A 13,460-nucleotide genomic window follows, 5' to 3' on the forward strand; every position below is an offset into this window, starting at 1 on the left:
ATCCTTGGATCAATTAAGTACCAACTCCCAAACACACCAGAAGGGCTCCTCTTGTTTGTAACCTTTCTTACATTCTTAAATTTCATTTCTTGTTTTCATGTGATTTCTTATACAGTGCTAGCCTAGGGAAAAACAGTTTGAGAGCACAGAACAAGTTACTTGGCCATGTTATTGAAGTGGATGTCCTGCCTCCTCTTAACAAATGGATGGACGACACATTTCCATCAATTAGCCACTCCACTCAATGAGACCTGTACTTGCTTTTGTAACCTTGCTTCTGCTCCGAGAAGGGTGAGTAACTGATGGATTGTAAGGGTTAATCCTGTCTAGGGTGGGTGTAGCAGCAGCTGTTACCGAGCTCTCTTCCTCCATCTCCAGGATGTAGGAGATGTCATCCTCGGAGGGGCCTCCCAGGGGTCTCCGCCACTGCAAGTACAGCCAGGTCACCCCAGCTTTGATGAGCTCTGGGCTTGCTGGTGTAGCTGGAACGCTGCCTGAGGTGTAAAAATCGATGGCTTCACTGAAGCCGCTGTGGAGGAGGAGAATACATATTCAAGAATCATCCTATACTCAGGTGTGAGCTGAGATCCAACAGAATGCAGTCGTAAATGTGCAGATTACAATTGTAACTCAACCTTAACTTTAAATTATGACTTCAATCAGACTAATTCCTTTTTAAATCTTCTCCATTCATTGAGATTTTAGCTCTTCCCACCTCTCCCCTAGACCTCCCTTCATTTGGATACTATTTCTCACCTGCTCTGTCCTGGGTTCTCCTGCGCTTATATGCCATGCCTCCCTTCCCCTTCCACTTGAACATGACTCTTCAGATGAAACTTTGCTCGTCTAGTTTTCAGGGTGGAATTAAGCTTTACTTGTTCATTGGCAGCTTGATGCAGCTGACCCTCTACTTGACCCACTTAAATTTGCTGACTCCCCCAAAAGTTTACAGTCTGATTATACTGGTAAGCTTTCATACAAGCACCAAACCGTGCTTTAAATACTTGATGACCAATTTAGCCCATGTTCATAAACTACCAGCATCTGAAAACTGTAAATATATATAAAGATGGAAAGTGAAACTATCAAAAGGAGTATATGCAAGTCACATAATGGTTATGACATTCAGACTTTAGCTTTACCCAATCTCGTTTTTAATCCATTTGGCTTTACTTTGTTTTTTAATCCCTATTTTTCTGAAGCAGTTTGAGCTGCCCTTAAGGTGTGATATAATGAATGTATTGTTGGGTGTACAAGCACTTCAGCTGGGTGGGGGACTTGTACCTTATGCCCATGTCGTTTTTGGCTGCCAGACGGAAGGAATATTTTGAAGCTGGTGATAGCTTGGTCACTCGATGCTGCTTCTGAGGCCCATAGTAGCACTGCTCAAAGTCCCCTGTCCCTTTTCCCTGAACACACAAAGGCGTAGGTGAGAACATGAGCATCAGTTCTACACAGTGTAAATGTCAGCTTACAATTCATGTGTGATCCTGACTCTGAGCTTTATGTATCGCTGTATGGATCTTTATGATACACTGGCCTTTCTAGAGACTTTTACCTCAATGGAACCCTTTAGTAGAATGCTTTTCACTCTTATGTGACATCTTTTTCTGATAAATTATATGTCATCTCGGACTCTTAAAGAGAAACTGCAGTCCCAATTTCTCAGACCGGTTATTAAATCTCAGTATCAAAATAAATTAATTGAAGGTATTGCAAGATTCAGAATGATGAAAGATTGAGCAGGGAGTGAAGCTGATATTTCACCCCAGGAATGGTCAAACACGAGCTGCATGCTGAGATAACAAGCAAGTAGTATTAGTCGATACGTTGAATTCAATTTGGTTTCACTCATGCAAATGAGCTGTTCAGACAACAGCAAGGGCTATGGAGCGGAAAGTCCTCCAAAAATATAAGTCCTGCTAGAATTTGTCTTCTAGGTGTGATTCCATAAAATCACCACCAGTTTAAGTGATATATTCATTCTCAGGATTGACCAAAATTATCTATTTAAGTTGGTTGGCAGATTGCTTTTATTTGGAAAAATTAGAAAAAGTACCGAAAAATCATGTTGCCTTTTATGTGTTGGTTTCATGAAAATATTTAGAATGAATATAGTACAAAATTTGCATGGGCTAAAGCATATAACAGGCCTACTTCCACATCACCGGAAGTTTTGTTGACACTTTTTTAGGAATACATTTCAATTACCTTGGTCTACCTAAACTGTCTCTGTATACATCAGCAAAAATTATGATCGATGGACTTGAACTTATTACCTCATCCCATTCCAGAACGTAGTTTTGGATTTTGGAACCATTGTCACATGGAGCCTTCAAGAAAAAAGGAAAATCGGTTAAAACGGAAGATTTCCTAACACAACTGAGCTAAACCTGAAACTGCTAATTCACCTATTGACGGACAGCTTAGAAAGATGACTAATGCAGAACACGATATATTTAGATGTAATATTTTCATTCCTAGAGGACCTTTGATAAAGTTTAATCTAGTAAATTAACTGTCATAAGGAAAGCCTTATGGCAAAACCAAAAGAATGATGTGGAGGAAGTTGTGGAGAAGTACAGGGATCCGTTTAAGACGACAGGTTGCAGATTTAACAGTTACTGTCTCAATGACTTACAACCAAATACTGACATTTAAACAGACATTGCAAATGTAAAGTGGATGTGCCCTGATACAGATGGTCATTTGAAACTGAACACAAGGTATGTTTTTGTTCTTAGGTAATCAAATGTATGCCTGGCATTACCCCAAAATAAAACATGAATTATACTTATTACTTTAATTATCACAAATATAAATTTTTGGCACTTAGAAGTGTTGAGAAAAAGCATTCTGTTGCCTGGCAGCTTTGGGTACTGTCTACCATGAGGCCTGACATTGTTATAGAACACTCCTGTGATAACGCACAAATGCATACTTTTTTGTTTAAATTGGGTGAAAGTGTTAAGAACCTTGGAAGCTACAAGAGACTCAGAAGGTCCCAGCTGAACTATCACTTTATTAAGTCAGTCAAACAATGCTTGGTGGTAACCAATTGATACAACTAGCAAGAAACTAAGAATGGGCACATGTAAAGTAGTAGAGGATATTTAAAATTATGAAGACATTATTCCTTTGAAAGGATTGTTTTTTTTTAGCTGATAGAGATGGATAACATTTTCTTATTCTGATTATCTTCATAGTCAACAGCTGACAGGAAATGTGCAAACTTAGGAGTAAAAGGACACCTTTGCAAAATAAACAGCTTTCACCTACTGTTGTGAAGTGGTGTTACACAGACTTAGGTTTGTTACTCTTTGCAGAAATTCATTAGGCATTTCAGACCACCCATCTGTTTTCTAAGGAATTCATCCAATACAGGGTTACAGGGGAGCCAGAGCCCATGCCAGCAAGAAATGGACGCAAGGCTTTGTACATCTTGAATGACACAGACACACACACACTCACACCAGGGCCAAATTTCCCAGATGCCATTTTACCTCCCAGTATGTCTTTGGACTTTGGATGAAAATCGGAGCACACAAAGTCCACGCAGATAGCAGCCCAGGTCTGGAATTGAGCCCAGGGCCCTGCCTCTGCGTGGCAGCAATGCTCACCACTGCACCACCGTTCTGGTCTATTCCAGATCATTTACAATATTATAAATGATTATACTGCTTCTCATTTTATCTTGAAGTCAGCTGTACTCCCCCCATCAATTATGCAACAGATGACATGCATCCGAACTGGTTTTATATGACTTGGTAAATCTCCAAGGGTCCTGCTGCCAATCTTGGAGCTTCCAGGGTTTCAGGACCTGCCTGTACCAAATTATAATATTACTATAATTAGACTAGAACTATATTATGGGCTTTTCAGCTGAAGGAGTTCATGACATCCCCCAAATCTTAACTGTTAAATAAGTCAATTAGGCTTCAGGACTGTCTTCATTCTAAGGCCTCCTGTCATTACAAACTCCCTGGACATTTGGAGGGCAGTCAACTACTTTCTTGTCAGCCCCTGAGATTTCATAATCCCTCACCAATGTTGGAATAAACTTTTCCTGTCACATTCCTAGCTGTCTTCCTGGTCTGCAAGACATCTTTATACTCTAAAGATGGGGTGAGGTTCCCCCACTCTGGTCCTGGGTACCCACATATAGTACCTGCTGGTTTTTGTTTCAATTCACATAATTGAAGACAACTAGCAATAGGTTTAATTTCAACTCTCGTAATTGTTTTCAGTTCCTATATACATGTTTGTTAAGTAACATATGATATCCAGCATTTAAAAAGAAAAACAAAAATTGCAAGTGTTCTAACCAGGCAACCTGCTGGTCCAACGAAGGACTGAGCTGCAATGGAAAGCAGCAGGTGTGGGGGTCCTGAGGACCAGGATTGGGAACCCCTGCTCTAGGTAACACCTCTGAGGTTCACAGTCGGCGCAAGTGTCAATATCTGAAGAAGAGCCCTCAGAGCCTACAGTGGTGTACTGGAACACCACAATATCCTGTCAACTTGTGGTAACCGTACAAATATTACACTGTGCTATAGGCAAAATGTTAGACTGAGATTGTTTATCTTTGTCATTAAAGACCCTGTAGCACTGTTGGGAAGAGTAGGGGTGTTAACCTCATGTCCTCTCTGGGTGTACAATAGGCTCCCTAAATCAAATCTACTGCTGAAGCAAGTTCTCTGTTCTACCACAGATCTGCACACAGAACCACAGAACTTGCAAGGAACTTCATGGCTGCTGTGTGACACACCTGATAGAAGCTGTGCTTCATTGGTTCTAACAAGGCATGACATCTATTATAATAATAATAAATAATAATCACGTCCTGACACACATTGTATAATGGTTGAGTAGCTCATTGTTGAAGCTGATATTCTTTCTTCTTAAAAGAAATGGAAAGACATTCAAAATGGTTACTTTATGCTAAAACACTTTACCTTAAAAACCTTTATGCTAGGACAGCATTTGTGGCAGTTTTCCTTATTTTATTATTCTTATGTTTGAATCCCCCTTTAATTAACCCTCTGTTCCTTTCCTTTTTTATTATGTGACCTTTTGGTGGGAAAATACATTATCAAAGCACAAAGATCTTGTCCAATAGGTTTAAAAAGACTAAAAGTCTAGGTTTTATGTTGCTGGTGTTACTGTAAACTTAAAACCAATTCAAAATGTTTTTACATACAGTACAGTATGCTACATGATATATCACATAGATACTGTAACAAGGAGTTTCCTTAAAATAAAATAGTCCTTCACATGGAATGTATTATGCTTTTCTAATCTCCACGTTCTCATTTACTGAAGCTTAGCTGAGGCCTTTTTTTCCCCACACACTAAGGATCATGACTCGTCTTCTACAGGTGTATTAAAAAGAGGATATCTAGAGCAAGAGGTTTCCCATGAAGGTCTGCATCTGAGCACAGACATGACCCCATTCTCAGTCCCGATATATCCCAGAGGAGACCAAATCAAACACCACCTAGGCCCAGGGATACTATTTCAAGCAAAAGTGAAGTGATAAAAGGTTCTGGCTACAATGAGAGGAAACTGTAAAAAAAAAAAAAAAGACTCACAAATGTGCTGAACCTGTGGTTTATCAAGCATAATAGAGAACACATTTCACATATAACACTTGAGATGAAGTGCCTAATTCAGGACGTAGAATTCATTGTGACTAAATCAAATTATAATGAATACTCTTTGCTACAGTGCACTCGAGTGTTACTATTTTGCATCAGTTTCATATTCTATTATTTAAGTATTTATATCCATTTATTTTCTGTGCAATAAAATAATTTGCATGTTTTTTCAAAAGGCTAAAAAGCTGGACAGGGATATTTAGAGAAGGCAAATGTCAAAGGCATTTTCCATAAATGGACAGGGTGTGTATCATACAACAAGTTTGTATAGTTTATTTTACCTTTTCAGCAAAACTTCCAGTAATACTGGAATGCTGGTATTGTAGTAACACAGTAATGAAGATGTCCTGTGTCCTTCAAATCTATTTTCACCAATTTAAATATATCCCTCACTGGCTAGTGGGATAATTTCCCATTCTTCCAAATATCTGGAAGCTGCAAGAACGTACATGATATTGTAACACATACGGCCACCATCGCAGGTTGTTCGAGCCGGCTTACCTGTACGGTGACATCACCGCCCTTCCCTGTGAATAGCAGGGACTGTAGCCGTCGGGCTGATGGGAGATTTCCCTTTAGCTTAAGTGGCTGGGTCCCTGTTGAGTGACGCCGGAGGCCCGGGTTCCAGTCCCCGACGTTTGGGGGCTGACCTGATGTGGCAGCGGCGAGGGCACATACCCACGTGAACCCCGGAGCATTACATTGGTGTGAGAAGCGGGGTGGGATAGCCCTTCGCTGAGGACGGCGAATTAAGCGGGGGAGAGTGTAACGCATACGGCCACCATTGCAGGTTGTTCGAGTGGGCTTACCAATGCGGTGATGTCACCGCCCTTTCCTGTGAATAGTGGGGACCGCAGCCAGGCTGATGGGAGATTTCCCTTTAGCTTAAGTGGTTGGGTACCTGTTGAGTGATGCCAGAGGCCCGGGTTCTAGTCCCCGATGGTGGGGGGCCAACCTGAGGTGGCAGCAGCAAGGGTGCATACCCACGTGAACCCCGGAGCATTACAATATGAACCCCCATCACATTTATATCAATCTTTTGAAAGAGGGTTTTTTCTTCTAATGGCACTATAATAAGCAAGAAATTCCGAAACTAAACGCTGCTCCTGAGCTGCCGTCACCTCGCAGGTCCCGCAGGGAGCTGCAGTTTTGTGTGATGGACCGATGATTACCTTCCACTGCAGAACAAGAGTATTCTTGGTCCCACTGGTCTTCCGCGGAGGGCTGGGAGTGTCCGGCTCACAGCTCAAAGTGGTAAAACTCACAGCTTCAGACGGACTCCCTTGTAAACAGTTGCAAAACACCTGGACTCTAAGGGCAAATAAAGACAATGGACATCGTACCTTAAAGTGCTTTGTAGTATCTCTTCAAAAAGGTTGCCATTTGGAGCATGAGTCCTCCAAAACTGTCCTTATCTTACCATATAACAAACTTTTAAATGATATTTAATTTTCCCTAGTGTCTTTACATAGTTTGTTCTATCCTTGACAAGGCAGTACAACATGGTGAGATTGTATATACTGTATTAAAAGCAACAGCTCTTTTTCTCTACACTGTCTGACCAGAAGAACTGGGACAAGCCCCCATTTGCCAGTGATGAATTATATTATAAATTGTGTGCTATGCAGAGGGCCTCCAAGGGATTCCAAGGGAATCTGGAACCTGTGCAATAAAGTGGGGTTTGACCCAGACCTTGTATCCCCAAGGCTGGTATGTCTTGACAAGAAGTCACAGTGCAGCTTAGTGAACTTTTGAAATGGGTTTATTTGAAGGATGGGTCCCTTTCAGAGAGCACTGCAAAACTGTCCTATAAATACAACCATTTTCAAAAGCCTTTTATGACCTATGTACATAAAAGAAATGGAAAGACTTCTTTTAACATTCAGTGGCTCTTCATACTTGTGTTACCATAAATGTCAAGACAAAGACAAAACATGTTTGACAACAAAATGTAACAGGGTGTACAAGGCAAAGGATTATTTTAGGCACCAACCACAAAATGCAAATTCTACTATCCAGAATATATTGTGAGAATATCACAAATTCATTCCATTAGCTAATCCTGTCACAGCTGGTCAAACAGGTCTCCTGCCTGAATTCTTAACATAAAGGAACTAAACTCTACAGCACATAGAGTACATTTCCTAAAGTCCACTGCAGTAAAAGTTTGTTAAAAACCATGGGATATAACAGAGCTGAATCCAGAAAAGAGAGGCAAACCGCAAATTTGGCCCAAAACCCAGATCGCATGAGATCGATGACTGCGCGGGTCTGTCTGCAGGCGTATCCAGTATTTTAGTCTTTCCAGTCTGTGTCTTTTGACACAGCAGCTGTCCACAATCCACCGATCAGGCATGCGGCACAGGCATGGACAGAGTGATTCCAAGACTGCCGAGTGAGAACTAGACAGTAGAGACACAGCCTGTGAAATGATGAGCCCCACTGAACACTGCTTGATTCTGATGGCAGAATCTGGCTACAGCAACAGTCCCACAGACTGCTTCCATCCACTGAGTGCTGTGCAGATTGTTCAGTGTAAAGGAGGCAGTGTGATGGTATCTTCATCATGATCATCGCAATGCTCAACACAATTTCTAAGAAGATACCTTGATTTTTTCATAGAGGACCAAGACCACTGCAGAGCATTGTAATGTCAAAGCAACAGCAGGGAGGCAATTTTCTGGCATACATCTGTTTACAGCTGTACAAGGTTGGGAAACCAGTTACTGAATTTAGGAGGGCACTAACATTTTCGCAAAGGATATTGGATGCTGGAAGGTTTATGAGATAAAATAAACAAGCACCAAACTTTGGTGTTACATTTGCACTCAGGCTCTTGAGCCACATGAGCTCTTATAACATTCAGGGATGGGAACAAATGCCAAAAATTAAAGGGAGCGAATACTTTTTCAGGCCTGTGACTGATAAGTGGGTACAGGGGGCAGAGCTGGTATACATGGGAAGCAGGCTAGAAGAGACCTTTCTCATGGTAAACCAGGAATCAGAAAACAAACTCTTGAATTCTGCACGTTTTACACATCTGTCAATTTATCTCAATGTTCTGAAGATCTACGATGACACCTTAAGTCGAGTATACTAAACCTTAAGGAATCCAGTTGAGGGAGAATCACAAAACTAGAAAGGCTATTTCTTTCAGAATGTCAAAAGAATCAGGGCTGAAATAAATAAATGAAGTAAGCAGTACCAACCTTGCATGGTAATCTGTTGCTGGTCTAAGGTCTTCTAAGGCTGCACTTAGCTCTTCACCACTTAAATAAAGCAGAAATAAATGAAAAGTGTAGCGGTTATAAGCTGAACAGGTGATGTCAATGTAGGGCTCCAGCTATTGATTCCTTGAGTGTAATGAAAAAAAGCTAATGAAGTACAGGTAACTGCCAAAATAAAGGAAATACCTAAATAAAGTGACTTAATAAGGTGTTGGGCCACCAAGGGATATCAGAACGGCACCTTGGCATAGATTCTGCAAGTGTCTGGAACTCTACTGGAGGGATGGAACAGCATTCTTTTATGAGAAATCCGGTCATTTGGTGTTTTGTTGATGGTGGGGAAAGTGCTCCCATAACTGTTCAATTGGGTTGAGATCTAGTGACTGGGATGGCCATGGCGTATGGCTTGCATTGTGTTCATGCTCACCAAACCACTCAGTGCCCACTCCTACCCTGTGGATGGTGGCTTGGTCATCCTAGAAGACTCCACTCCCTTCAGGAGAGAAATGATTCACCACAAGATAAACATGAGCACTCAGACTGGTTATGTATTGCTTGCAATTCACCTTGCTCTCTAAGGGGTTGAGTAGATCTAAATCATGCCAAGAAAAAGTACTCTACACCATTACAGAGCAGCCAGAACCCTTCACCATGGGGAAACAAGCACTCAAAAGCCTGTAGGCTTCCTTTGGCGTGAGCCACACATGTACCCATCTACCTGTTGAGTACAGGGTGAAGATGACTCATCTGAATATATCAATGGAAAAAGGCCATATGAGTACTGGACCACTTTCCTTTGTTCTTTGCACCACTTGCATTTTTGTCAACTGTATTTTTAGGTTTAATAAAGGATTTATGTACTGCAACCTGACCACAGTATCCCCTTCTGTGAAGTTCTTGACAGGCTGTAGGAAATGAAACTGCCTGCTTACATCTTAAATTGACATTTGCAGTCAACTAATTCAGAGTTGCTGCTCTGTTTGCCTTGTATCTCAAACCAATGCACAGACATCACGGTCAAGGGGTAGACTTCCATGCCAACATCACCAACATCAACATCCATAGCCACTGTTCTTCGTGAAACATCAGCAAATTGAGCAGTCTTCACCACTGAAGCTCCTGCCAAATGCACCTCAACAATCACCCCTCTCTCAAAGTCACCGAGATCTCTTCTTGCCATGGCAGCCAAAATAATGGGCAACTGGGCCTGCCCAGCATTTTCATACATGACCCAAAGCATGATGGGATGTTAATTAAGTCAGGAACAACACCTGTATGGAAGCACCTGCTTTCAATATACTGTGTATCCTTCATTTAAATAAATGTTTCCTTTATTTTGGAAGTTACCAGTATATAATACCAAATGCTGCAACTCAAATCATTGTTCCATTAGGCATCTGGTTGTAAGTTTTGCTTTTGAAAGGAAGTTATTGACATATCATAACAACAACAATTTTCTAAGAGGCCTGTTCCTGGCTTCACATTCCTGCACAATTTTCACTCACCTGTATGCGGTCTTGAATTTGCCATCTTTCCCACTGTAAGAAACAGTAACTTCATAAGATAAAACCTCAGGAATACTGGCCATGTCGCTGTCCCCATTCACCTCTGGAGAAGGTGGAGACCAAGTGAGGACTGCAGTTCGAGCCTCGATGTCCAACACCTACAAAGCACAGGAGGCCAAATTCAGAGAGCCCATTACACAGAACGTGAGTGTATAGAGGTCTGACTCAAATTCAGAGCCACCAAGCCACACTTCTAATTTTGCAATCATACTCCCACCCTTGCATCACCTAGAACCAAGACGGAGATACAGGCAACATGCGCACATCCTTACATGTGTGCTCATCCACCAATGCACAGCAGTTCCGCACTGCTACTGCTGCCATGCACATGCAGAGGTAAGTGCTGGATGGAGGGCTGAGATCTCACCGATTTGGAATACAAGCTCACAGGTACCTGGTAAACAGAGTATGGATCAAGCAACCCTATCATGTTGCTGCTGAAGCCAATATCCTGACGTTTCTCAAATAAATCCTCAGATCCATTTGCAACTAACTACCAAAGGGGCTAGATGGGCTATATGGCCACCTCTCCTTTTTAACATGTTCTGTGTATGTTTACTCAGCCAGTCATTCAGTATCACTTAAGGAATCCCGTCTGAAGAAGAAAAACAGCACCTTTACTTAAGGAAATTCAAATTGGTTTCTCAAGTTATCTAGTCAAATAAATGTGTACAGATTTTTACATCAAAATGAACAATAGCCATCCTACACTTTTTAAATTGGACTCTAACTCTAAAATGACAATTTCCTGCTTTAGGATGGACCTGAACGTTCCTCATAATCTCTCCCACATTAAAATATATAGTTCTTGACAGATAAATTGTTTTTCCTTTTTCTCCTGTGTGCTTACATGGGGAAAATCAGACCCAGAATATGAAGAGTAACCAACACTGAGCATAAAGCATCTGTCTTTCAACCAGCAAAGATGCTTGAAGACTCAAGTGTGATCGTGTTCATATTGCACTGAGAATGCCTTTTACATAATTCCCAACAGCACACAATTAGCTGAGCTCCACCAGGGCCTGTGGGTGAGGGTGCAGGCTTGAGTCAGCTATGATGCCATGGTTTGCTGTACAACACAGACTCCTGGCACTGCCAGATGCCTGCCATGGTCATCAACAAGAGGTATTTTGCTGCTCCCCTCAGTTCCATCCTTCCTGCAAGGCACCGTGGAGCCTCCAGTGTATCAACTGGTGGTGACAAGCAAGCATGTTGGAGAGGTGAGCATGCAGGGCCTTGCCCTCCCCGTGCTGCACAGAGTCTGTAACAGACAGCAGGGTTCTTTCACAGCTGGCAGACCCAAAGGCAAAGGGTGCAGAACAGATACACAACTAGTGAATCCCACCTTACAAGAAACATATCTGGTATCTGGACCTTGCTCTAAATGCAGAATGTAAAGAAGGCGTTCAAGCAACAACTACGATACAAAGAGAGCAAAGGGAGCATTTTGGGGAAAACAGGACAATTACAATGTCTGCCTGGGCTTGCCTATTCACATTTAGCAAGCGATGCACGGTGGCACAACGGTTAGCAATGCTGCCTCGCAGTGCCAGGGCCCTGGGTTCAATTCTGAACCTGGGGTGTTTAACTGCATGCAGTTTATGTTATCCCTGTGTTCTTTGGGGATTCCTGCTTCCTCCTGCAATCTAGAGACATACTGTGTCACACTAACACCAAGGCCAATTTTCTCAGAAGCCAATTGTCCTACTAGTATTAGCGTCTGGGAATACTGGCCCTGGTGTTAGTGTGCAAACCAGCTCAACAATGGACTGGTGTCCTGTCCACAGTGTACCCTGCCTTGCACCTGTTGCTTGCCAGGATATTTTCCAGCTCCCCCACAACCCTGTATTGGATACAGTGGTTAGAAAACAGATGGATGATACTTGTTTTCCTGTACTCAGGGGACTTGCAAAATCATATACAAAAATGAAAAAGTACTATGGATTTCTATTGGTGTGAATAGGTTCCTTTAGGTCAGTAAATGTACGTGCAAGTGGCATCTCTTTTAAGGTAAAATTAGCTCTGACCTTGTGGAGATGGTAAAAAGAAAGAAACCTGGCATTTCTCCATTTGGCCTCAGGGGCAAAGGTTTTCTCAAATGCTTTGTTTTGAATTATTTTTTAGCTCTGTCAAACGCAGGTTTAATGTGGAAAACTTTTACCCTGAGCTAGATAACCTTCATGTGTGTTGGCATTACAAATGATATCCTTGTGCAAATGTGCCTTTAACTACAGTACGTCAAGGCCTCCAGGCCTCCAGTCTATTTCTGAACTTCCAATTTGAGTACTGATAAATTTGGAAAAAAAAGGGAAATGATGCAGCAGATGACACAACTGAGATTTATTTTTAACTTTTTTAGTTTGTCTTTTATCATTTGAATTTACCTGCAATAGTTCCTAAGTTCCAATATGATGAACTGTGCTTCTGGGTTCACTGCAACTAATCTTACTTTAAAATTCAGAAGAGAAACGTATATGTTTCCTCCTCTTTGTTTAACCCTGCATGGTGTAAGGTGTCAGCACTAAAAGACAAAGTTATCGCTATAGGTTCTCACAAGTGTAAATTTACATTTCAATAATGTAATAAAGTTGCACTTTGCAATTAAAAGCAACAAAAATGCAACAGTGGCCTCCCAAACAGTTGACTAAATGAATCAAGATAGCACCTGGGAACAAACTCTGTTCACAAAACAGTAGCAGCAGGAATGAACCCTGGTTCTCATTCAGAAATCCTGGCCTCTTTGTTGGTTTGTCTAACAATCATGCAGACTGAAACCTTGTTCCTAACCAGGTGAAGCAAACTCAATCCAAATTAAATTGATCCAGTGTGAAAGGTTTAGTACTGCTTGAAGATGTTTTAAAATTTCTTTAGTCTGTGTCCACACACCCTAGAGATTTCAGCCACGTGACAACTGCACAACTCTATGTTGTGATGTGCAATATTTGGTGTCATTGGTATTCAGGGTAATTAAATGTTAGAACCAAAATACAATTTGTGTTATCATTATGCAT

The 13,460-nt window shown here is 41.5% G+C and overlaps 1 protein-coding gene across 10 annotated transcripts in view; it reads right to left on the reverse strand.

Moving 5' to 3' along the window:
• fndc3a (fibronectin type III domain containing 3A) overlaps nucleotides 1–13,460 on the reverse strand; it is a 113,130-nt gene that overhangs the window by 32,435 nt on the left and 67,235 nt on the right. For 8 of the 10 annotated variants that reach the window (XM_088639651.1, XM_088639650.1, XM_088639656.1 and 5 more), the window contains 6 exons: nucleotides 10,390–10,547; nucleotides 8,867–8,926; nucleotides 6,830–6,968; nucleotides 2,280–2,333; nucleotides 1,285–1,409; nucleotides 262–529 (listed from right to left, as the gene is read on the reverse strand). In XM_088639651.1, coding sequence (XP_088495777.1) covers nucleotides 262–529; nucleotides 1,285–1,409; nucleotides 2,280–2,333; nucleotides 6,830–6,968; nucleotides 8,867–8,926; nucleotides 10,390–10,547 — 804 coding nt within the window. The remainder of the gene's footprint in view (nucleotides 1–261; nucleotides 530–1,284; nucleotides 1,410–2,279; nucleotides 2,334–6,829; nucleotides 6,969–8,866; nucleotides 8,927–10,389; nucleotides 10,548–13,460) is intronic. The other 2 variants (XM_088639660.1, XM_088639658.1) reach the window with 1 other exon arrangement.

Source organism: Lepisosteus platostomus, chromosome 7 (assembly GCF_059453375.1).
Source record: "Lepisosteus platostomus isolate fLepPlt1 chromosome 7, fLepPlt1.hap1, whole genome shotgun sequence".
Taxonomy (NCBI): Eukaryota; Metazoa; Chordata; class Actinopteri; order Semionotiformes; family Lepisosteidae; genus Lepisosteus; species Lepisosteus platostomus.